This window comes from Cryptococcus neoformans, chromosome 1, assembly GCF_000149245.1.
Source record: "Cryptococcus neoformans var. grubii H99 chromosome 1, complete sequence".
NCBI classification, from domain to species: Eukaryota; Fungi; Basidiomycota; class Tremellomycetes; order Tremellales; family Cryptococcaceae; genus Cryptococcus; species Cryptococcus neoformans.
The window spans coordinates 1,657,973-1,681,375 of record NC_026745.1 but is presented as its reverse complement, the minus strand read 5'-3'; the positions used below and the strand labels follow the sequence as shown (position 1 = coordinate 1,681,375).

The following is a 23,403-nucleotide window of genomic DNA, read 5'->3' as shown; positions in this document are numbered from 1 at the left end:
AGCGGGGGCCGGGAGACGGCAGTGAGAGGAGGGGAGGAGTAGGGGAGTCTAGCGGTAGATGGGCAGGGGAGGAAGGCGGGTAGGGGAGCGGACAGGGTAATAAGGGCGGGGATGGGTGATGAAACAGCATAGAAGAGAGGGGGGCGGGGGGGGAAGAGCGGAAAGAGCGGACGGACATGAGATAGTGGTAGGAGAGCGGAGAATCAATGGGCAAGGGCGCGGGCCGGTGAGCGGCGAGGGAGTAGGTAGAAGATTGAGTAGAAAAGGTCGGTGCGGGGGGACGCGGTGACGGACGCCGGGGAGCGAAAAGGGGAAAGAGAAACGGAGGGGGAAGGGATTCGGAGGGAGAGAGGTGTAGGAAGGGTGTGTCGGGAGGAGGTGAGAAAACTGGGGAAGGGGGGGAGGTATAGATGAAGGGGAATAAGAGGGGAGAGGAGAAAGAGAGGGAGGGGGGGGGGTGAGAGGAACGGAGAGGAGGGGGGTGGGAGGGAGATAGGCGGGGGGCGTAGGAGGAGGGGGGGACGGGTGGGAATAGAAGAGAGGGGAGGGGGGGGGGGAATCACGGGGCTGGAGAGAGCGCGGCGGGAGGACTGACTGGTGTGTCATGAGCATGCTTTCGGGGCCGCTGAGGACGACCCGTTTCCCGCCGAGGCCCGCGATTTTGCTGTCGAGGGACTGGGCCCAGGTGAGGGTGACGTGCGGCCGGGCGAGCAGCGCAGCGTGCGACGGGACATGCTCCTGCACAAAGCTGGGCGGCGCCATCGCTGCGTGCGAGACTCGAGCAGAGTGGAGAGAACACGCAAAGAGACGCGAAATTATCCACCGAATCTTTTATCCAATCTCACCTTTCTTCATCTCTTCTCCGCCTCTCGCTCCCCTCCCCGCCCACAATGGACCCCGTCGTCTTCCCAGAGGTCCCCCCGCACGCGGCCCCCCGCTCCCGCCACACTCCGCCCTCCCTCCCCTCCTCGTCCCCCTCCCCCGTCCTCAGCTCCGCCGACCCCTCAGACAGGGAACACGACTTGTCCGAAGAGACCAACAAAGAAGAGCCTTTCGTCGACCCGTACCCAGACTTCCTCTGGATGACTACAGAAGAACCCCATAGGTCCAGGCGTATCGCTATACTGAAAGCTCACCCAGAGGTAAGCCATCCCCGCAGCCAGCTACAAGACAGTCCGTAGCTAATCCTTTCCCCGTCAAAAACAGGTCCGGAAGCTCATGGGTCCTACTCGCGCCACACTCCCTCTTGTCTTTGCCGTCCTCGGCCTCCAGCTGTCGCTCTCTCTCTATCTCAAGTCGCATCATACCCTCTCCCTCCCCGTGCTCCTTACCGCCTACGTCGTCGGAGGCACAGCCAACCAAAACATCTTTCTCGCCATCCACGAAATCACCCACAACCTCGCATTGAAATCTATCAAGGCCAACAAGTGCCTCGCCATCATTGCCAACCTCTCAATAGGTATCCCTTATGCCATGGCATTCAAGGGTTACCACATTGAGCATCACAAATTTTTGGGTGAAGACGGTATTGATACCGATCTCCCAAGCCGATTCGAGGCTTTGGTGCTCAACAATGTCGCTGGTAAAACCTTTTTCGCCACATTCCAGCTCTTGTTCTACGCTATTCGTCCAGGTTTTATTCGTGCCCAGACCTTTACCAGGTGGCACTTTTACAACCTCGTCAGTGTCATTGGCTTCCACCTCCTCTGGTACCATTTCTTCGGAATCCGCCCTTGGCTCTACCTCGTCCTCTCCTCCTTTTTCGCCGGCTCACTCCACCCATGCGCCGCCCATTTCATCGCTGAGCATTACTTGATGGAAGGCCATTTGCCCGTCGGAGAAAACTTGAAAGGTAATGACTTGATCAAGGGATTGTCGCAGGAGACTACCAGCTACTATGGGTGGCTCAATATCCTGTGTTACAATGTACGTTGATATGCTCACGAGTATCGTAATCCACTTGTGGCGCTTACACATAAAACACACGCAGGTCGGATACCATAACGAACACCATGATTTCCCTTCCGTCCCATGGACCCGTCTACCCGAACTCCATCGAATTGCTCATGAATTCTACGACCCTCTTCCTTCTCATGCTTCATGGCCTTATGTCACTTGGAAATTTATCACCGATCCCAGCGTTGGTATGTGGTGTCGTGCAAAACGCGAGGGAAAGGGTGACAGGCTTCATGAGTCCATCTGGGTCGACGGCTCACGTCATGTCTCGGGCAAAGGCGAAGATGGTATGGAAGAAGAGGAGGAAAGGGGTTATGCCAGCGATCGGGACGAGCAGATAAAGAAGAAAAAGGCATGAGGAAACGACAGATGATCGCTGGTCGATCAATCACTACTAACTATCGTTGTTGGCTGGTTCTTCGAGGGATGATGGACTTTTATATACACACGTCTTCCCTCTATCATTCATTTTTTTTACTTTAAATTCTTGATACCATTAGAGGTATGGAGAAGACATGATGTACTGTATGTACCACGTTTGCGTATAATGAGCAGTTTGTTTTTGTTGCATTTTCCTTTTTTACAAGGTTATCTTGTGCAGGGTATATATATAGGCTAGGTTATTCAGCTTTGTTTTTCGCCCCCTTTTACTCGAGCCTCTCCATCTCGCCTTGCTGGGCGACAAGTCGTTCTAAATCCTTTGCCCTCGACTTTTCTCTCTTTTGTCCCACACCCTTCATCCTCCATCCCTTCCTCGTCTTCAAAGACTTTTCGTAACCAGCCGCTATCCACTTGACCTTTTTGATATCCCTGGCCCTCCCTTCCCTCACCAACCGCTGATGCAGAGGCTTGATATCATCAAACAACAAGAGAGGAGGTACATCTGCCTCGGGCGTCATGGCCGGTGTAAACATCTTCAACTGCAGGCCCACTTCTGGCAACGGTGCGTACAGTTGTGTGATAGCATCGGGCTTATACGTGGCGTGGAATTCCTCAAGCAACTTCATTGCTTCATCAACGTCGCCATGTAAAGCCTCGAGTTTGATAACAGCCTTCCAGATCCTTTCAATCTGCCTGTCACCTAAACCGAGGAGGTACTTGCGACGCTGGATAGTGAGGTGTTCAGAAGATGGGACGGATGCGAGTTCAGAAGAAGCGGATTTGAAGAATGCGAGGTATGATGACCACAAGGCACGTCCCCAGGAGAGAGCTAGGGATCGGTCGGCAGGATATATACCCCCTCGAGATCCTGAAGCACATTTTTCGAGCAGAGGGATAAAAGTCCAGGCGTTGGGTCTGACAGAACGACCACTGACGCTCGATGCTTCTTCCCACACGGTATCGTACACACCTTTCACAGATGATAGGGACGGGCCATGAGCGTTGTAGACAGAGATATACGAATTGATGAGCTTTGGCGTAATATATACGTGGCGAAAGGGTAGGAAATCAGAGGTAGAGGAAGAAGATTGGATATCGGAGAGGACGCGGTGGAAAAGACTTGTACACTCGCGGATCGCGTCAGCGCTTGACAGAGGGGTGAAGAAATCATTGACAGGCGGTTCTTCAAGAGTATAGTCAATTGACGAAGAGCCGGCAGACGGCGGCTCAACCACATCTTGTAGAAGATCCACGTTGAGGAACTCTTCACCCTTCGGAAGCCTATGCTCCTCCTTCTCGGCCACCATCGTTTCGGAGGCTTCTCCATATGGCGTTTCCGAAGCTTTCCTCATCTTGACCTCTCTCTTGCGCAGAACTGGATTCCAAGCTGCATAAGTCATGAACACAGCCGCCATCAAATCTCCACTAGGCCCCTCCTTCCACTTTGGCACATTCAGGGCCTGGCCCGCTCTTGACAGTTTAATGACCTCTGATAACACCCATCTCGCTCGATTCACGTCTCCTGCCCTTTTCGTCCCTTCTAGCACCGACGCAAAGGTTTTTAACGTTGGGACATACTCGCTGAACCTCGGGATACCGTCTTCTTCTTCAAAAGGGACAAATACCGCATCATTGTGCTTGACCAGCATCTGCCGAAGCAAGTCAAATGCTTCGAGGTAATCCTTCTTCGTGCTTCCTAGAGACCTGATGATCGCGTTGTAAGCTTCAGTGCTAGGCTCGATTTTCTCTTGCTCTGTCATTTCAATCCACAGGTCTCTCGCTCGTTCGGGTTCAGGCTGACTCGCTTCACCACATGACTTGATCATTGTCGTATACAATTCGCGCGTCGGAGTAGGGTGTGCGGTTAGACGCATATGGGCAAACAAATCCCATGCAACTGCCCGAGTGTGAGAGTTTGGTTGGACGATGGAAGATGGGGAAGTGAGATGTGAGATGACGACTTGATAGGACGATTGGGGGAAAGGAGTGCCAGCTAGTTCAGCTTGACGGAGGCGGGCAATCGCCGGACCGGGATTAGATGGTGTTTGCCGGAGGATAGACAGAATATAATCATCTTGCTGATCTGATGAGATAGTTTCGCCCACTATGTCACATTATAAGATTATAGTAGAGATGGAAACGGAAAGGATACAACTAACTTGCAGTGACATCCAAGGTTAAACGAGCCACATCTTCAGAACGTCCTTTACGAGCATAGGCATGTATGACGCTGTTAATACGTTCGATACCGACTGGGACACCATGGGCCTAAAGAATGATTGTCAGCTTGGGTTACTCTGAAAATATCTCTGTCACTTACATCCATAATGTCCAAAAGAGACTCGGCAGCTGCAGCATCTCCTTTCCGGATCTACGAATAGTGAGCAGGTATATCATATTTGATCCATAAAAAGCTTACGAATTCCTGGAAAAGAGCATCCCATTCTTTGGATGTAACCAACCCCAAAGGTACCTCAAGACTTCTAAGGGGCAGTTGACCTTCCACTGCCTTCCCTTTGCTTGTTTCACTCGGACCACTTAATATGGCCGCTTGGGACAAGATATCAAGAATGGCGTAAGGAGCGTCGGAAGACTTGCTCCCATTTACAACAAGCTCCAAAGATTTACCATATCGTGCAGGATCCTTTAGTAGGGCAAGCCCCCGCTCCCCAACCAGCCTCCCGGCCATGTCCGTTAAGATCTCTTCCCTCTCTTTTTTTGGCATAGGAATTTTCTTTGTCTCTGAAGGTGCTTCCAGAGCTTGATATATCCCCCCATTGTCCTTGGATCCGGACTTGACCAAAGTTGCGTAGAAATCCCTCAATTCATCCTCGGTAAATTCCGGGAGATTTTCAATTGCTTTTTGAGTGACACGACGCTTGAGTTGTCGAGAGAGAGCTTGTTCAGAGGGAAGAGCTGCCAGAGTGTCTGCAGTTAGAGGTATTTCTTGGGCATGCTGCTGAGGCCTATAAAGAGGAAAACGGCTTTCAGATGAGTTTTGCGTGATATTCTTATCCGACAAGGAATCGAAGGAAGGAAAATGTGTATCTAGTCTGCTCAAACATCAGCTGGCCGGAGTAATGAGCGTTGGAAAAACTCACGTGTGCAAAGTTCGGCAGGCAATTCTGGCATGCCTGATCCTTGCCACCTTTCTGGCTATGCTGGGTCTCAACATGGCCTTTGAAAAGTTGCTGTTTGCAGGAGAGGGTTGAATTGTTGAATCTAATAGCAGCTTCTAGAAATTTGCCTCCTACCAGTGGTAAGAGTAATTCAGAGGTAACAATGAGTCACGTGACTACTTATCATCAATCTCCGCGTATAATTTTACTATCAGACTATATGCACATGCATTTCATAAATTCGTGGAAAAAAATGGATCCAAATCTAAATAAACACGCAGAGAAAATAATATATGTGTAATAATTAAAAGAGTGCGTGGCAAAAGCATATGCAAAAAGAGATGACAATAAGATTCACAATTCTATTGTACAGAAATCAGCTGCTGAGCGAAATCTTTATTTACACTTGGGGTAATGGTCGGCCCTGAACATTTGTCAGCAGACAATCTTTCTATAACGCTCTTACGCTTACCCCAGTCGGGGGGGGCGGTGCTGTTCCAGCACTGCCACTCGCGTTAATGGCTCCAGGTTGAGGAAGAGGTCGGGTACCGGCGATAGGGGGCAAGGGGGGTGCCCAACCAGCCCAAGCGGGAACTCCAGCGGGGGGTGTGGGTTGCGCAGGGGGCTTCTTTTCCTCCTGTAACACAAGTCCCATTAGCTTAAAGAAGCAGCTTTGGAATCGTTCTTACCTTCTTCTCAGCTACTGAGTTTTTAGGCGGATTCACAGGGTAGGGCAAGATGGCCATCAGGTCCCTGCAAAGTCGGTGAGTCTATACATAGCGTCATCAAGCATAAACACTTACCCTGCAGATTGACGCCCCTTCATAAGAAGAAGTTCGGCAAGCTCCCTTGAAGGTCATAAGTCGGAAAGCATGCAGAGCAATAAAGGCGCTGAAGACTCACATGTACAACGCCCGCCTAGATTCTCGCAGATCTCCTACTTCCTTAAGCAAGACACGGACCTCGCCCTAAAGGCTACATTAGCGCGACAGTTATTACTACGAAGCAATACTGACAGAAAGAGCTTTGGAGAAGTCGTCAAGGTATCCGGTTAAGTTGAAGCCGACTTGCTCTCGAGCAGATGCCTTAGCAGCTTGTTGAGTGAGTTGATGTTGATTGGAGCTCTGCTCCATGATCTCGGTGGCAAGCTTTCTCAAGAAAGCTGCTTGCCCGTCCCCAGAGGCCTTGAGAGCATCCAGAATAGCTTGAGTTCCTGCTTGGAAGGTCAAAGGCGTACACTTTGTAATGTTTCTGTTACTCACCAGGCTTCTTATCATCCGCCGCTGCCTTCTTCTTGGCTTCGTCCCTCTCGGCAACTAGCTTATCCAGGGCTTCAGTTATCTTCTTGTCTCTCGCTGCTTTGTCCCCTCTTCGTTTCTCCTGTTCTTTAGATTTCTCGCCTTCCGTTGCCTTCTCCGCTTGATGTTCGGCTGCGAGGGCGTCCTATTTCGAACATAAGAAATGACATTTCTTAGAATTGACTCTTACCAGTATTTTTTGCAAGTTGGCCAAAGCCTCCATATTCTGTCGATGCCTTTCGTCTGCCAATTGCATTTTGATCTCTTTTTCAGTAGCTTTCGCCTCCCGCTCAGTCTTCTCGGAAACGGCTTGTTCAGCCGCAGCCTTTTGTTTCACTACAGAAAGTCAGTAACTGGCAAAATTCCGGAACATGATGGATGACAAACCTGCAAGTTTCCTCGCGTCCTCCATGGCTTCCTCCTCTGGTGTCAGACTGGGCGTTTTCCGTCCCTTTGTCAATTTATGAGAGAGCATCATAGGACCAGGTCGTGTAGAGCCATCAGCCAGAATCGTCCCTTGCTCCAAAGGTAATCCGTCCTCTTCCCCAGTAATAGAGCCTTCCGGCGTCGGAATCCTATGAATGGATGGGGGCCTACTAAGTCTGCCGATGGACTTTTGAGAGCGTGGTCCAGAGGGCGCTGTAGATTTATTAGATGTGCCAGGAACAGCTTCCCCTAAGGCACCACTCTGATGAGCACAAGATTCTACAGGAATACCTGTAGGCAAACGAGCTCCATTTGGACAGCAAACACTGCAGTGACCCTTGCCTAGTTCAGACTCAGCTGGTGCACGGTTTGCAGCTCTACCATTAAGCGATTTAGGAGCGATTGAAGCGTTTGTATGGTCAACTTCATCACTTGCGCTAGGAGAAGAAGCCCTTTTGAGGGAGCTAGGAGGGCGAGCACCAGGTGGCGGAGGCGGGAAGCTTACAGAATCTGGATGATCGAAAGCCGGGGCAACGCTCCTAGCGGATACGATTCCAAAGGGCAGGGGTACAGCAGGGGGCGCGCCGGCCATAGAAGGGGTATTACTTTTGATGTAAGCGGTTCTTCCATCAGGAAGTAATACTTCTTCAAGAACCGCGGGTTGATGAGCGGAAGCCTGCAAAGAGTTATGTGGAGTCACTGTAGAATGTACAGAAGGAGCTCGAGATGTTGCTTGAGGTGTTGAGGCATTTTCGCCTGGAACATTGTTGGCAACGATCTGAGAGTCTGCCATGTCACCTTCTGCGAAAGATGGCACGGTGTTTTTGGGCTTGTTGGATGGAGCAAAAGTGGGATGAGGGGGTATATGAATTGTCTGACCACCGGGATGCGCCGTAATATCTCTGCCCTCTTGTTCCAGTTCCGCCATAGTCGGGGGGTGATCAACTGGTTTAGCGTCACCCGAAGGTCTGACGCTTTCCTTAGATTTGGGTCTGCGAAGGATACCAGACGAGTGTGCCTTATGTGGGCGCAATGTATGATCTGGGCCAGGTTGGGCGGCATGCGCGCTTGAAGCGCGTGCATCTCCAAGGGAGGCAGGAGCCTTATCGGCAGCGCCAGTATCGCCAACGGAAGGGTTTGCGTTGGATCCTGAAGGCACATTTGCAAGATCTGTTGCAGGTGGAGAATTACCTGAAGGCTGTCTACACTGAAGTTTAGCACATGATGTGAAGTAGAGGACGGTACTCACTCAAGATTTTGACCTGGATGTGCTGGCACTTCTTTTGTAGGTATCCTCGGGTCCCAGTGGACACCACTCTTCTTAGAGCTGTCGGTACCAACCGTAGGAGCGGAAGTATCTGCTTCCGTCAGAGGTGCCCTCATTGGGTCGAAATGCGAACCATGTGCGCCATTGGGCGTTGAATCGTCCTTCGCAGCGGTATCAGTTATGGGCAAATTCGACAATTCTGCAGGGTTCCCAGGTCTAGGGTGGTTGGTATCCCAGGCATCAGCAAGTTTCTTACCCCTTGGGGCATTGTTTGCGGTATGGGCTACCGGAAGGCTATCGGCCGCAGACGACGGAGCTGTACGCATACCGACTTGAGAAAGATTATGGCCTGCAGCAGAGTTTGCAAGGAATCCTCCAGAGACGCGAGATGGGGCGCCACCACAAGGAACTGAGTTGTCCATAGGAGCCAAGGGCTGTGAAGTATGCTGGACTGACGTGCCCCTATCATCGGCAGAGATCGGGCCGGGAGCGACAGTTCGAGTCTCATGCATAGCAGTTTGATGAGGAATTGATGGCTGAGGTTTTGCCATGATGCTTTCGTGATCAGAGTAATGGCCTCTTGTATGGGCGGCAATGGAAGGAGTGTTCTCGGAAAATGCAGGAAGAGTGTTTACCCCAGCTACTGAACGTGCTGGATCGGCAAAGGCAAACAAGGACGCATCAGCAGGCAAGTGATCATGATCGGAGGGATGCGCTACACTGCCTGCTACACTTTTTGGTTCACCACCAAAGCCATCGCCCGAAGGCATGGAACCAGCAGGATGTCGGGTATAGGATCGGGAGGTATTATGAGTGATAACAGGAGGCCCATTAACGTTCGGACGTGAGATGATCTGAGTCATTAGTGCACAGTCGCTACTAAGTGTAACTTACTTCTTCATGTTCTTCTCGGATGAGATGCGAAGGCCGATCCCCAAAACCATGCTCCGTCTGGATGGGGGATATGGATTGCGCAGAAAGAGCATGAGGTATGGTCAGCGGTTTGCCTGTCCTGGGATTGATGCGTGTGGAAATATGAGAGGCTGTATGAAGAGAAATCAATTTGAAGCTATAGGCACGATTCAAATGTGTTGACTCACCGGCATATGGACGATCAGCTATTCCGGCGGAGAGAGTCGGTGCTATCCCCCCTAGACTGCCCTGTGCTAATGTGGAAGGCTGGGTTGGACCATCGTGTGATCCAAAAGGTACAGAACTAAAGGCCCCTCCGGCAGGAATAGAAGCAATCACATTACCACCTGCCGTAGTCGCCGCCATAGTCATACGCCGAGCAGAATCCGCAGCCACAGCATTCTTGATACTTCCGGCGACCGCTCCAACAGGCACCCCACCAGAGTCTCTGGTTTCTTCCTCGAATATGACTTCTTTTTGTCTGCCAGCTGGACCCTCACGAACGATTTCACGTTCTCGTATTACAGTTCTCTCACGGGAGCCATTACCAGTAGGATTGTGAGTTGGAGTAACAGCAGGCATAACAGAAGGCGCCGGCACGGTGTCAGATAATATAGACGCAGAAGGTTTTAGAGCAGTAGGAGCGGGAGCAGGGGTGACTAAAGGAGTAAGTGCAATGTTGCGTGCAGGAGTTCCCATAGATGATAGATTGGCCGGGGGAGAACTCGTGTCAGCCTTGATAGAGAGAATTTCTTCTTCCTCGTAGATCACAGTCTCTTTCGGGGCAGTACGCGCCATTAATTCCTCAACTAAGACATCATAAATATTTCGCATTAGTCGGATTGTCTCAGTTATAACAGAAACGGACGGGCAGACTTACTTTTTTCCTGTAGCTCCGCCAATCTTCTATCCTGCTCAATGTTTTTAACTTCCTCTTTGACAATCTCCTCTTCCAAGGCGGCAGTGGGCGTCATTGGAGTGGGAGCCAACGGAGCACCCTTGATGCCGTCAACGACCTTTCCACCAACCATAACTGTACCGTCAGACAATATCCTGCCTTCTACATGAGTAGCCGAAGGCGGAGGGGGCGGAAGGGGTGGTAAACCAGGTGGAGTAGGAGCCGGAACGCCGCGGATGCCATCTATGACATCGCCATTATCGAGCATTACCGTACCGTCAGGAAGAACATGGGCGTGTACATGCTTGGGCTTAATTTGTTCACGCAGAGCCGCGATATCACCAAGGATGTCTGCCAGTCGGTTTTGAGTCGCGAGGGTTCCGTCGGCAATCTGGTCGCTCATACCATGAAGATATCTTGACATTTCATTTTGCTGATCACCTTGAGCAACTGCAATCGTTTGTGCGTTGTCCAAAGCTCCCATGAACCCATCATTTGGTTCAACACCCATCGCCGAGAGAGTTGGTCCCATTGAAGGAGCCACGGTCGGCTGATTCTGTAAGGAAGCATTGTGTGAAGGTGTTGGTCGAGACGTAGTGACAGAAACGTGGACAGGCTCCGGAATATGAGTCAGCGAGGCAGCCGGAGTAACAATCTCTTCCGTAAGAGCAGATGGCGTGGTGACTGTTGACTCCGTTGTGGTATTACCAAGACCGGTATCCGCAGTAGTTGTGTTACCAGAAATGACAGGGGGAGGAGGACCCATGGGGGCTCCTCCAGGTACAGTTCCATTTCTGTAATGGGCAGCAGCAGGTAAACCATAATCACCAGTGATGCTAGTGACACCAGGAGGGAAGAATCCAGGACGACGAAGAGAAGGATTGACATTCTATCATAAGTCAGCATTTTAACCTAATCGGAGCCGCATTCACCCACAGGACCAATAGGACCACCGTAACCAGGCAAACCCGGACGAAGACCAGGCATAAAAGGACCCATACCCTTGTGATAGGCATCAGTTTCTCAATCTTCAAGCGGAACAATAATGTGTACTCACAGGGCCAGGAATGCCCATTGGCCCAGGAAACATGCCCATGGCGCCCATGGGCGCCATGGGACCAGGAGGAAAGCCGCGTCGGAAACTGTAGGAAACTGTCAGCATCTCATTTACTTACTCGTCTTGGCCTTACTAAGTGGTAGAAATGGGGTCTCGAACGCCAGCAATCCTTGGAAGTGATGGCCTTGACATATCGGCCATACCAGGTCCTGGAGGTGGAATACCGAAACCAGGAGGAAATGGTGGGCGCATAGAGGGACCAGGCTGGGCATGATACGGTGGCATATTACGGGGAGAATTGACTGGAGTGGGAAGGTTGAGCTGCTGAGGAGGGGGGGCCCGACGTGCTTGTCCACGAGGGTAAGTCTCATCTTGATAAGGTCCATAGTCATCTTGATGGTTCTCTTCGGTACGGAAAGGAACAGGGGGCTGGTCAGGCGATTGTTGTGCGGTTGTTTCTTTGGCAGGATGGGGCATAGGTTCCGGATCTGACTGGACCGACGACTCGTATTCAGTAAAGGGTTGTTCTGCTTCAGGCTCATATTCTTCTTCGTTGTACTCTGGCTCACGGTATTCCTGGGCCATAGAATGCTCAGGAACAGGTTGGGGGGTAGGCTGAGTAGATGTCGATATCTGAGGGTGTTGACGTAAAGCTGTGTTGGAGAATTTAGGCCGTCCTTGAGGCTGGCGAGAGACAAACTCTTGAGGGGGCGTATCAGGTGGAAGACCAGAGAGCGCAAAATCATCGTCAAACTCCGGAGATGGAATCTCACCCTCAATGAGTGATTCAGTTACATTGCCCAGAGATCCCAGGTAACGGTGTTCGTATCTGGAGCTCATACTATTCGCAGGCGCACGTCGACCTGGGCCATTGAACTCGCTAGAGTACACACTTCCTCCGCCACCGTACATGGAACCTTCGACCGTGCCCTCTGTCTTAGGAGTTTCCAAGTGACTAACCAGATAGTCTTTTTTCTCCTCAGAACTCGTCTTGTATTCACTGGCGAAATCACTATCACCCACGCGATTAAGCACCCGTTTGAGAAGATCTTCTAAACGAGCCAAACCAGCTCCCCGATCAGGTAGCTGGACATCGAAGCTTCTTTTTCTTTCAAGCTCCCTTGCCATCATATCTTGACGGCCGAGGAGATCCTCCTGCCTTCCGATAAGAGTCCCAAGCAGATTCCGTAAATCGTCAAATTGTTGATTAATCACTTCTGGTATTATGAGCGGAGGAGGAGTAACAGGACGCGCCGTTTCTGTAGAGGAAGAGGAGGAAGAGGAGAAGGTGGGGGAAGAAGGAGGTGTACTCTCGTCGTCGCTGTCCTTTGAAGGAAGGGGCGGAGGAGAGTCACGGGCAGCCAGAACGGACTGATTTTCGGCAATTTGATAGACTTTTCGCTCAATCCTGTCCAGCTGGTTCCCAACCCTTGTCGTCTGCCCTTGTCTAGCCTGCTCTTGTCCCTGTAAGAAATTCTGCCACACAATGAATCAGCACGACGCGGTATAAGTTCTTTGACCCTAGTCACATACCAAAAGTCTATTTACGTCTGTGTTCTGAATATCCTTAACTGTGGTACTTGACTCTGTGGAACTCCATGATGATGAAGTCGGATCTGATGGAGGAATAGATGGAGATGGAGGAGACCCTTGCGGCACAGTAGGAACTGGGATTCTTTCAGAGGGTATTGTAGATGCTGTTGAGATACTGATAGGTTTGGCAGACATTATTGTGGACACTGGAGCCGCAGCTTTACTAGAGAGTGTATGGCTTGAAGCAATATAGGGGCTGGCATCCATATGGTATGAACTTCATAAAAGCCATCATAAGTTAGAAAGACAAAGGGGCAAAAAGGGAGTGACTCACGTGGGTCCAATTGCAGTTGCCATGTAGGTGCTTCGCGCTTGCCATGAAGGGGCAGAGGTGTAAGCACTCTCCCATGCGGTGTCATAGGATGTATGTTCAATCGCGGTACCCAAGGGGGTTTTCTCCCATGAGGCCTCACCATTGCCGACAGTGTTGGCAGTCCATTCAGTCTTCGATAGCGTAGGAGCGGCGGTTGCATAGTAATCTTTCACTTTTGGTCTCGAGACTGAGCTACCTGTGGATGAACGCCTCTCCAGATCGGCAAGCATATCATCGTCTGAATCAGGATAGCTTATTTGCGTCCATGCACGCGATCCCCGACGCGAACTAAGACGATCTGTGTCGCGTGAGGATGCCTTTTCAGAGAGAGAGTCGTGAGAAATTGGGTGAGAGGGTGCGCTAACCCATTCAGATGACCGAGGGGTGCGTGAAGGGGAGCTTAACGCGATTACAGCTGACGACATGGAAGGGGCTTTGCTTGTGGCGGTAGGGTAGCCAGTAGTAGGTGGGTGAGAAAAATAGCTAGAATGACCATCGCTTTTGTTTGCGCTGCCGTATGCAGATGACGGTTCAAGAGGTAAGGCGGGAGTTTGCAGTCCAATGCCCGAGCTTCGACTGTGCCCTTGAAAAACATTATCAGAAGCCCTGGGGTACATCCCTTTAAATGTTGGGACAGGCGCATCATGAAGTTGATATCTCTGAGGGCTGATCGGAGCATGTGCCACGTTTTCGCTAGCAGAATTAGAGCTCGCAAAGCCGGCCAGGGCCGTTAAATACTGAGAATTTCGAGAAGGCAGCGTGGGCGATGCTGTTTGATAAGATGAGTCGGTGGTCTTTGAGGTCCTAGAAGTAGAGTGGACGGAATCAATTCTGGGTGTCTGCGTCGATGATGATGATGATCGTTTGTCGATAGGCGCAGTGTGCGGTGAGTCGCCCATGCTTTCATGGCTTAGACTCCCCACGGCATCCTTGTATGACTGTGTTGTCGTTACAGAGCCCACCCCACGATCATCAATACACTCGACTGTAGTTTGAGGCGCCTGGGCAGTCCAAGCTGTCCACTCATTAGGCGACGCACGGGTCTCAGCTAATTGAGGAATACTAGGCAATGAAGAGGCTTCAAAGGGGTACTTGTCGCTGATACGGCTGTACTGTTCAACAGTATGCACAGGAGCCGAAGGCGCGACAGCAGTCTGCCCAGAATGGGAGTTACCAAAGAGTTTGTTCGTGTTTTGAAGTGAGGGGATATACGTTTCCGATTGTGCAGAGTGACTCAATCCAGATGGTGGAAGTATTTTCTCTGTACTGGAACCGGATTTATGAATCTCCTCGTTTGCGGCTTCAAACTTCAAGGAGTACGCAAGGCGACCGAACGCAGAAGTCGCCTGACGAGCCGTATGGCCAAATTCCAAAGGTGGAGCAGCCCGATAGGCTGCCGCAGTGTTAAAAGAATGGAAGCCAGGTGCGGGCGATGCTGTCGTGTTGGCCTCCTTGGGGGTCTGGTAGGTTGGCTTGGCTTCATCTTCATCTACGGGTGGTTTGATGCCACGCGCAAAGATCACATCCTGAGAAGGAGGCGGTAGGATGCTGCCTGTTGATAGAGATATCTCACTAAGGTCATTCGTAGTAGCGGGCAAGCGTCCAGCCGAGGAGGGTAAATCATTGGCACATTCTTTGAGGTCTGCCTCACTAGCAATTCTCCTTAGACTTCTTACTCTTTCCAGTCCTTGAGCGGCGAGCTTCCGGCTACCCTTTTGTACGATAGGGGCATGAAGACCTCCTGAGGTCTCGATTACGGCGTCATCGGTGGTATACAGCGGAAGATTAACGCTTCCAAGGGCAGAGGGATGAGGCTGACAGTCCTCTGCACTAAAATGGGTAGAGGCGGATCCGTCGGCATCACTGCCATGATCAGATGATGAGCGATTTGCCCTAAGTGACATGGACCGGTCGGCGATGGGTGCTCGCGTGTGTTCAAGAACAGTCCAAATAGCATTTACCCAACGCACCCGATCTCTGGCTGTGCCGCAAGCAAGCCTTTCGACACCGTCGTCGTAGACCTATCATATCTTGTTGTCAGTGCTTGATGAGATAGATCATTATGTGACCCACGAGTTTGAATGGATAAAGGCTGTCGGCCAAGGCATCTTGCCTTTTAGCTGCCAGAGCGCCGATGTCTTCCCCAGCCATGGGATGGTTGGGGCTATAGGTCGAAGCCACCTCTATAGGTCCATGAGCATTTTCATGCAGGGGATAGGATAACTTACCATCGCAAAATTCCAAATCTAGTGTGACGGTTGCCCTTCCCTTGGGGCTGATCCAAGTCAGCTCTAGCCCGCCACTATATAAGCGACCGTCCGCTTTGACCCATTCATAATCAGGTCTCAGGTCTTCGTCGTGAACATTAAGATAATACAAAGCCCCCGTCCGAATAGGCTATGACGTAGAAATCAGTGTTGGTATGGCTCATTCGCTTCGAACGAACGACATACCTCTCCCGTAAATTGTTTGGGTTCCGAAGGCGCTTTACAGTCGGACATCAAAGAGCTTGACCTGGTGGGTGCTTGATCATGGTCTCTATCGATCCCGTAGATATCGATCTGAGACTGCACCTTATCATGTGGACCAGTCAGTTGCTCTCCAATCTCTATGTAGGCGAGATCTTCTTGCATTTGCTGTCCACGAAGCTGCTGCTGCTGTTCGTGTCTTTTTCTTCTCCTAATGCTGACATTCCAGTCCTTGTCACCGCTTCTTAGAAGACGGAGATTCCCTCCTTGGGTAGCTCCAGGTTTCGAAGGCGAGCCAGAACGAGTGCGCCAAGAAGCAATCATAGTCCGTACTTGGGAAAGTGGCGATGAAATCCTGGGTGGTGGAGTTGGCGCAGGTGTATATGCTTGGAGGTTGGCCTCAACTGGTCGTTCCTCTCGAAGAGAAACGGATGCTGTGTTAGGCTTGGGAGGTATAGGCGGAGCTGGACCAGTTCTGTCGGGGAAAATGTGCGAAGGAGACAGGGCGAAATGCGGTTGAGGTACCGGGGGCAGTCTCTTTGTTGGTGTGGATTTGGATTCGAACATCCTGATAAGATCGCTAGCTTTCTTCGGCGTCGCTTGCAGTGTCTCAGAGGTAGACGCTCCTTTGGATGGACTTGGCGGAAGAGGATACTTGTTCGCAATTGCGGCTGTAGATTCGGAGCGCGTATGGCTGCGATATTCGCCAGGGACCAAGGGGCTGAGCTGACTAGCTGATGAGTTTGAACTTCGCTCTGTCCTTTCACTAACGGTTGACAAACGAGAAAGTTCTCCAGCAAACAGTTCTGTCTCTGGGAGGGTTGGACTCAGACCAAGCATCGGTTGACCAAACGGCGAATTAATGGTCGCACCATTATCAGAGATACCTTTGATCTGAGAGGAAGGGGCGGCGGACTGGGGGGCCAAAGCTGCACTGGCATTGGCGAGAGCGTCGAGCTGGGAGAGAACACCATCATAAGCGGCGTCCATCGTCGCAGTCGATTGGCCGGTGTGCTCAGGGTGGATAGGGTTGGTAGGGGTGGCAGAACTGCTGAAAATCGAAGAGCTATATGGTGCTTCACGGCGTCCCCACCGTACTACCACGATTATCAGCCGAAGCGTCTACCTCACTGAGCATGACTCACGAGAGCTGGATCCTTGCGCTCGGGACACCGCCGCTTTACCCGCTATGGAAGACGCATTGTCACCAAAGACCTGAGTCCGGTTAGGGGGAAGCAGAGGACTAAGAGGTCCCTCAAACCACTTCGAATCGATAGGCCTTTGCGGAGAAGGCGAAGTTGTCCTTATATCTGGCATATCAGGTTCTGCTTCTGCCTGTTCGGAGGCAGTCCTGTACTCAACCTCTGCTGTTTCATCCTCTTGTTCATTGTTAAATGATCGTTTCGAGTTTGCGGTCCTGGGAGTGGCCCAAGCTGACGCTGAACTCTTGGAATCATCAGCTGTCGATGTCGTTTCGAATGTCGACAGTAAAGTTGCGAAGTCGGGATGCGGGGAATCGGGCGAACCGCGCCAGCGCTGGGGTGCTGGGGACAGAGGTGGATCGGACATGTCGTGAGATGAGGTCGAGAATGGGCTACAAAGACATGTCCTATGGGTCGTGGGGTCAATGACAGGCTGCTATAGTCAGTACAAGATACTATGAGGAAGGGATGTCAGAGCGAGATGTTAGGAGTAAGATACTTGTATACTAATTCATGTCGACAGCGGGCTGTTTTTCCTTTTCTGGCGGGCATGGGCCCATTTTGTGTGAAAGGTGTTGTGCCGTTTCAGCACTGGGCGACGAATGTGCGGGTGAATGGCTGGGCAGTGATGGTTGTTCCGTTGGGTGATCCGCGTCTGCATCCGCATCCATCTGGGACTGTCCTCTTCTGTCCCCTCCAATCCCACCCTTCTCCCTACAAGCTCCGGCCTCCAGCTCACACAACAAGCAGGATCCGGAGCCCACCACCCAACACCGTGGACGAGGGTACAACACACTCCCCTCTTCACCGTCGTATAGGGCCCTCGGGTCCGTGCACACTAGACTCCAACCGTCATCAGCATCAATTCGATTTGTGACTCATCTCCGCTCCACGCAACCACAGGCGACAAACGACAGACTGTCATCCATCATCCGTCTTTATAACACACATACTATTCATCCCCTAATACACAGATAGACGCGTTTGTCCTTATGATGCGGACGCGGTCTTTCCTTCTGAATGCATACCGCCTATCATATCGACCTTACATGGTTGTTAGTAATACACCACAACTGTGTGTTCTTTGTATCTTACCGCACTCATCTAATCACTCACCGTTCGCTGACCTGCTCTGCAATAACAATGTACGTGATGAATGCGCGCACAACGGACAAAAGGCCAATATCCCTTTTGTGGACGACCAAGAATAAATAATTTATACTCTATATCATGTCCAGGCACTGTGCAAGAATAGGGAAGACCTTTTTGTGTCACGTTCCTAATCAGGATCTGTTGTCCACTGTAATAAGTCTGCCACAAATCTCATACGTACCTTGCCAATAACTGTTGTTAGTACGTACCATATATAGTTTAGCTGGGAAGTAAAGAGTATTATCTCCTCCTCGGGCAAATATCCGATTTGTTGTATGTAACATACTGCTTACGATGGGAGCACTATGCCATCATATGTATATATTGTAGTTTGATGACAAAGAAACTATCCATATTTAAGTAACTCGACTGGAAAAACGAAGTAATAGTAGCGAGTGGTGAGTAACCAATCGAGACCTAAACTTTACGTAATACAACGAAGGTAGAGGCTTGTTATTAGGACCAGCGAATTATCAAAAAATTGGGGGTCGTAATGCATAATGAAGGTCTAACATATGGCCACGGCGTAGCAGGTATTAATGTCAAGGGTCTAAAGGGTATGCAGCCCTCCATATTCCCTTCCAGCGTGACCTATAATACCCGACTTGCCTTCCCTTATTAGTACGTACTGATTGCTCCGGCGGTTTGTACCGGAGCACGACCTTGGAAATGCACTTTATCTTCCCCCTGAGCTGCTAAAGACGCCGAAAAGATGGTGCGTATCTATTCCTAGCAATGGATTAGATGTCAGTGCCTACTCCATTCAGTTACTTAAGGGGGTGAATGGATTACAACTGACGTCGAGTAATACGTAGTGACCACGCAACGTGCCCAGAAGCCAGTCGCGTCTGACAAGAGCAATTTCTATTTTCTATTTTATTGTTTTTCTCCAAGGTATCCCCTCCATCTTCCACCGACTGTTCGGCGAGGACATGCGATATCAAGGTTGAATTCACCCAGTGTCTTTGCCTCGATATCGTAATATAATAACATAACCTTCATCAACAGGCGCGCTAGTGATATGTCTGACATCGAAGTAAAAAGTTCGCCGCCCGAGTCACCTGTACAAGAGCAGGAGGAAACAAGGTTAGCCGGGAGAAAGAGGGTGAGTAGGAATATCAAGACAGAATGTATGTGCGGCAAGCTGATGTGAATCTAGGCAAGAGTAATGGATCCTGACGGTAGGGATTTATTCAATAAAAGCTTTATCATCTCGCTGATTTTGAATCTATTGATTGATGAGTAGAAGAGGATGATGTTGGTTCATTCACTTTTAATTTCCATCGATCTTGCGCTCACTGTCCGTTGTAGGATACTCAGGTCGTAAATAATCAGGATGAAGAGAAAGATGCGAAGGAAGAGGATGATGAAGAGGGAGGCAACGGTCAAGCGGAAGGGGCAGACGAAGGTGAAGATGACGAGGACGATGATGAGGACGATGATGATGATGAAGATGATGAAGATGAAGACGACGATGGAGGTTAGTGCTGAACGATCTGGCGAGTATATGGGCTAAAGATCTTGTTAGAGCGACGTGCAAAACGACGCAGAAAGCAGAAAAGGTTTAGGTTCTTGGATGTCGAAGCCGAGGTAGACGACGAGGATGAGGAAGAAGATGAAGACAACGATTACGGAGACGGTAGGCTTATTTTCATAGACCACAAAGATCGTTGCTCATATTGCATCCAGTCGCCGAATTCATTGATGAGGCGCCTGAGGATGTTGGGGCTCGGGATGATCATCAACATCGCCGACTTAATCGTGTCTTTGGACGTAACGAAGAGGAGGATGTGCATGATATTGTACAGAGATTGAAGGAGAGACACGCCGGCGCGGCGAGGTATAACGGCGACAGTGACGCAGTCCCGCAAAGGCTGCTTATGCCTGGTGTCAATGATCCAAGCCTGTGGAAGGTAGTCGTCAAGGTTAGTTTTTCTCAAATGAACTGCAATTCACTCCTTATATCTGGCATTTAGTCCGGCCGCGAACACGCTATTTGTGCTTCAATCTTCCGAAAGGTTTTTGCACAACAATACTCTGCGAACCCCATCGACGTCATCTCCGTCTTCTGCCGTGATTCCATCCCCGGCATGATCTTCATCGAAGCCCGTCAGTCCGCCTCTGTGAGCGCCGCTGTTAACGGCATTGTCGGCATATTCATGTCTAAGGGCGTTAACCTCGTTCCCATTGAGGAGATGGCCCCTTTGCTCAAGATGAAGAAGAAAGATGTCAATCTCACGCCGGGGATGTGGGTAAGGATGAAGAGGGGCAAACACGCGGGTGACTTGGCGCAGGTGGTGGATGTTGATCAGATCACGAGCGGTGTCGTTGGTATAAAGTTTATTCCTCGCATTGATCTCACGCCTCGAGAGAAGAGAAAGGAACGCATTGCCATTGGGAAACCCGGTGGCGTTCGCCCACCAGCTCGTCTTTTTGCGTATGACGATGTACGAAAGATCTATGGACGACAAAGTGTGCGTCAAGGCGCTCAAGGCAGTTATCTGTTCGACAACGATGAATATGTCGACGGGTTCTGTATCAAGGATGTCAAGATCCCTGCAGTTGCGACGGAGGACGTTAACCCTACCCTTGAAGAGATCTCACGTTTCACCGGTGACGATGACTCCACAGCCAAATTCGATCTTTCCGCTATCGCGGACGCCAACAAGAACCTTTCCACATCTCTCCTTTTCCCTGGTGACAAGATTGAAGTTTATGAAGGCGAACAAACAGGGCTGTACGGTATCGTAGAAGCCGTGTCTCCCGACGTCATTGCTATCAAGGCTGAGGGTGGAGAGGTCCATGGCCAGACTGTTGAGGTTCCTGCGCGAAGTGTTCGGAAACGCTTCGACGTCGGTGAGCATGTCAAGGTGCTGGGAGGAAAGCATACAGATGCGTCGGGTATGGTGGTGGAGGTCAAGGGAGACATTGTGACTTTGATGTCTGACCTGGGCGAACAAGAAATCAAAGTTTTTTCTAAAGATCTTCGAAAAGCCGCCGACACCACCAACCTCACGGCTACGAAAGGTTTATATGACGTTCATGACATGGTGATGTTGGATTCAACAACAGCTGGATTAGTGACCAAGGTGGAAGGAGGGTTGCTGAGGATCTTGGATCAAAACGGTGCTGCGAAGAGTGTTTCACCTGAGCAGGTCTCAATAAGAAGGGACAACAAGCGTTTTGCTGTCGCCACGGATTCGCAAGGGAATGACATGAAAGTTGGTGACAACATGAAGGAAACTGATGGAGAGGTGAGATTTTTATTACGAATGGGCAATTATTTGAGTTGAACCATTATCTGCAGATGCGACAAGGAGAAGTCATCAACATCTTCCGTTCCATCTTTGTGTTTCTCTATAACCGCGAATACACAGATAACTTCGGTGTTTTCGTTGCTCGTGCCAACTCTCTTATATCTGTTACTCCCAAATCAGCTGTTAATGACCTCACCAAAATAAATCCAGCACTTAATCAGCAGCTTCCTTATGGCGGTGCAAGTCTTATGCCAGCTCCCACGGCAAATCTCAACAGAAACAGACTCATTAACACCCTTGTGGTTGTAACAAAGGGGACGAGTAAGGGATTGATTGGTGTCATCAAGGATGTACAAGGTGAAAACGCAAGAGTCGAGCTAAAACACAACAATAAGACCCTCTCAGTCAACCTCGCTTCGCTCAAGAGAAAAGAGTATGTGTCACTTGTTGCTATGCCTTCTGGTGTCCTCCAGGCTAATGGTTTACAGCCAAAAAACTGGTGCGACGTTCCCTTTGGAAACGGCTGGAATAGCTTCTGCGGCTGGTGGCTATGGCACTCGTCCAAATGCTGGCCAATACGATATCAATCCGTACGGCGGTGCCACAGCCATGCATCCCTCGATGGTAAATATAATTTTCTTCTTATCCCAAATACGGGCTGATTTTTCCGATAGGGCGGACAAACTCCGGCTTTGATGGGCGGAAGAACACCAGCTGTTCGCTTTGGACAGACACCTAACCCATACGCTGTGAGTGTTGAAAACGCCATGAAATGAGTTGTGGTTGACCCAATGGCAGGCTGGAGTACAAAACGGCAAAACGCCCAACCCGTATGCGACAGGCGTTGGGGGCAAGACACCGTCAGCGGCCTACGCCTCTGGTGGGAAGACTCCTGCATGGGGAGCTTCTGGAGGTAAGACACCAGCATACGGTATGGCATCCGGAGGCAAAACCCCGGCATACGGCATCCAAGGTGGCAAGACCCCCAACGCATATGCCATGGGTCCTCCTGGTCCTTCTGGTGGTCGAACGCCGGCATATGGAACTTACGGTCGACCAGAGGCAAGTGGTTCCAGGCCCAGCGCTATGCCTCCTCCCCCCGCGCCTTACAGCGCCCCGTACAGTGAACCAACGCCAGCCGGTAATGGAGCACCGACACCTGCTGCCCCGGGAAACGCTTACACAGCTCCAACACCTTATGGTGCACCCACTCCCTATATTGCACCGACTCCCGGTATGCCTTCTCTTTCAGCCCCTACACCTGGACCGGGCGGTGGTATTGCGCCCACACCGTTTGGAGCTCCGACACCATATGGAGTTCAAAGCTACGGCGCTTCTGCTCTGCAGCAGCGGGGTAGGTTTGCATACTCTAGTCATGTTAATAATACACTTTGCTCACGTGGTTACTTAGGTCTACCTTGGGATTGGGCTCTCGACTTCAGAAACGTTATTGTGGAAATCGGCCCTTCCTATCGTCCCGGTTCTCGTAACCCTTTGCATTTCAAGCGAGGATTCTTTGATGGGAAACGGTTTGGCTACAATGACATCATTGGCGAGAGCGTACGGGCGATACTCTTGGATGACTCTTCAGTTGTAGAAGAGATACCTGCAGAATATCTCCGTCCAGCCAAGGCAGACAGTCAAGGACAAGTTGTGGTTGTCATTGGTGGTGGGCCAGAACAAAAGGGTCAACAACGGACAACTCAATATGAGAACGGAGGGTCTTGGATGATGGAGCTGGAAGGGGGTGATATGGCTCCTTTGGTCGTCGATGGCGCAGACTTGTGTAGGATTTGGAAAGTGTAGGGTTATCAGTTGTGTTCGTGAAATCTGCATGCAGTTCCAATATTGATGGGAATGAAAATCTTTCTCCCAATAGTATATGAATTAATGATAAAATCATGTCAGTGAAAAAGATGACAATTGAAAGGAATAGTAAGGGAAGTTTTGGGTCGGATAGCAAGATGAGAATTCATTGTTGGGCCTACAGGATTATCGGAATTCTCTGTCCAGAAGTTCGGCCGTGCACGATTGGGAACAAGTGTCGCGACAGTACATGTATGTACTGCATTTCGTATTGGGTATGCAAGATAATTAAGTTTTC

At 50.5% G+C, this 23,403-nt stretch overlaps 7 protein-coding genes and 1 non-coding gene; 3 read left to right on the top strand and 5 right to left on the bottom strand.

Moving 5' to 3' along the window:
- The window catches only part of CNAG_00645 (2,5-diamino-6-(ribosylamino)-4(3H)-pyrimidinone 5'-phosphate reductase), a 2,188-nt gene extending 1,035 nt beyond the window's left edge, over positions 1-1,153 (bottom strand). Inside the window, exon 1 of the mRNA XM_012190989.1 lies at positions 596-1,153. Coding sequence (XP_012046379.1) covers positions 596-762 — 167 coding nt within the window. The 5' untranslated portion in view covers positions 763-1,153. The remainder of the gene's footprint in view (positions 1-595) is intronic.
- CNAG_00644 (sphingolipid delta-4 desaturase) lies at positions 543-2,806 on the top strand. XM_012191466.1 has 3 exons: positions 543-1,142; positions 1,207-1,926; positions 1,991-2,806. The coding sequence occupies exons 1-3, from the start codon at positions 891-893 to the stop codon at positions 2,312-2,314; spliced, it is 1,296 nt and encodes a 431-aa protein (XP_012046856.1). The 5' UTR covers positions 543-890; the 3' UTR covers positions 2,315-2,806.
- On the bottom strand, positions 2,498-5,556 carry CNAG_00643 (hypothetical protein). XM_012191465.1 has 5 exons: positions 5,439-5,556; positions 4,757-5,390; positions 4,658-4,708; positions 4,497-4,605; positions 2,498-4,441 (listed from the first exon to the last, which is right to left on the bottom strand). Exons 1-5 carry the CDS (start codon positions 5,510-5,512, stop codon positions 2,604-2,606), a joined length of 2,706 nt encoding a protein of 901 aa, XP_012046855.1. The 5' UTR covers positions 5,513-5,556; the 3' UTR covers positions 2,498-2,603.
- Positions 5,557-5,640: 84 nt separating this feature from the next.
- CNAG_00642 (hypothetical protein) lies at positions 5,641-17,257 on the bottom strand (the record flags this gene model as incomplete). XM_012190988.1 has 22 exons in its annotated part: positions 5,641-5,880; positions 5,929-6,093; positions 6,146-6,209; positions 6,260-6,304; positions 6,360-6,424; positions 6,473-6,669; positions 6,719-6,899; positions 6,945-7,090; positions 7,142-8,382; positions 8,430-9,301; positions 9,342-9,490; positions 9,548-10,168; positions 10,240-11,146; positions 11,194-11,259; positions 11,315-11,399; positions 11,448-12,790; positions 12,848-13,124; positions 13,182-15,241; positions 15,294-15,403; positions 15,449-15,617; positions 15,674-16,785; positions 16,834-17,257. 22 exons carry the CDS (start codon positions 17,255-17,257, stop codon positions 5,857-5,859), a joined length of 10,323 nt encoding a protein of 3,440 aa, XP_012046378.1. The 3' UTR covers positions 5,641-5,856.
- CNAG_12086 lies at positions 5,710-6,358 on the top strand. Its single transcript, XR_001045373.1, has 3 exons — positions 5,710-5,768; positions 5,830-6,220; positions 6,267-6,358. It is a non-coding gene; the product is annotated as a hypothetical RNA (non-coding RNA).
- A 155-nt stretch (positions 17,258-17,412) lies between the features above and the next one.
- Positions 17,413-18,354, bottom strand: CNAG_07958 (hypothetical protein). 2 transcript variants are annotated; one of them, XM_012191702.1, is made up of 4 exons: positions 18,224-18,354; positions 17,986-18,152; positions 17,844-17,934; positions 17,413-17,733 (listed from the first exon to the last, which is right to left on the bottom strand). In XM_012191702.1, exons 1-2 carry the CDS (start codon positions 18,324-18,326, stop codon positions 17,995-17,997), a joined length of 261 nt encoding a protein of 86 aa, XP_012047092.1. In that variant the 5' UTR covers positions 18,327-18,354; the 3' UTR covers positions 17,413-17,733; positions 17,844-17,934; positions 17,986-17,994. The 2 variants fall into 2 exon arrangements, with proteins under 2 accessions (XP_012047092.1, XP_012047091.1); XM_012191701.1 differs by having other exon boundaries at positions 18,007-18,152.
- A 592-nt stretch (positions 18,355-18,946) lies between these two features.
- CNAG_00641 (transcription elongation factor SPT5) lies at positions 18,947-23,200 on the top strand. XM_012191464.1 has 12 exons: positions 18,947-19,147; positions 19,202-19,223; positions 19,289-19,299; positions 19,354-19,522; positions 19,571-19,681; positions 19,732-19,967; positions 20,019-21,296; positions 21,350-21,732; positions 21,788-21,923; positions 21,974-22,048; positions 22,098-22,653; positions 22,711-23,200. Exons 1-12 carry the CDS (start codon positions 19,064-19,066, stop codon positions 23,103-23,105), a joined length of 3,456 nt encoding a protein of 1,151 aa, XP_012046854.1. The 5' UTR covers positions 18,947-19,063; the 3' UTR covers positions 23,106-23,200.
- A 146-nt stretch (positions 23,201-23,346) lies between these two features.
- The window catches only part of CNAG_00640 (small subunit ribosomal protein S4-A), a 1,543-nt gene continuing 1,486 nt past the window's right edge, over positions 23,347-23,403 (bottom strand). Inside the window, exon 5 of the mRNA XM_012191463.1 lies at positions 23,347-23,403. This exon is cut by the window's right edge and continues 405 nt beyond it. The gene's annotated coding sequence lies outside the window, so the exon portion shown is untranslated.

Coding starts and splice junctions, on each gene's coding strand:
- CNAG_00644 (XM_012191466.1), top strand. CDS start 891: ATGGACCCCGTCGTCTTCCCAGAGGTCCCCCCGCACGCGGCCCCCCGC. Junction 1,143..1,206: donor TACTGAAAGCTCACCCAGAG/GTAAGCCATCCC, acceptor CGTCAAAAACAG/GTCCGGAAGCTCATGGGTCC. Junction 1,927..1,990: donor TCAATATCCTGTGTTACAAT/GTACGTTGATAT, acceptor AAACACACGCAG/GTCGGATACCATAACGAACA.
- CNAG_00643 (XM_012191465.1), bottom strand. CDS start 5,512: ATGTTGAGACCCAGCATAGCCAGAAAGGTGGCAAGGATCAGGCATGCC. Junction 5,391..5,438: donor GCCTGCCGAACTTTGCACAC/GTGAGTTTTTCC, acceptor ATGTTTGAGCAG/ACTAGATACACATTTTCCTT. Junction 4,606..4,657: donor CTCTTTTGGACATTATGGAT/GTAAGTGACAGA, acceptor ATCATTCTTTAG/GCCCATGGTGTCCCAGTCGG.
- CNAG_07958 (XM_012191701.1), bottom strand. CDS start 18,326: ATGTTACATACAACAAATCGGATATTTGCCCGAGGAGGAGATAATACT. Junction 18,153..18,223: donor TAACAACAGTTATTGGCAAG/GTACGTATGAGA, acceptor TGACACAAAAAG/GTCTTCCCTATTCTTGCACA. Junction 17,935..18,006: donor GCAGAGCAGGTCAGCGAACG/GTGAGTGATTAG, acceptor CAACCATGTAAG/GTCGATATGATAGGCGGTAT.
- CNAG_00641 (XM_012191464.1), top strand. CDS start 19,064: ATGTCTGACATCGAAGTAAAAAGTTCGCCGCCCGAGTCACCTGTACAA. Junction 19,523..19,570: donor AGATGAAGACGACGATGGAG/GTTAGTGCTGAA, acceptor AGATCTTGTTAG/AGCGACGTGCAAAACGACGC. Junction 21,733..21,787: donor GCTTCGCTCAAGAGAAAAGA/GTATGTGTCACT, acceptor AATGGTTTACAG/CCAAAAAACTGGTGCGACGT.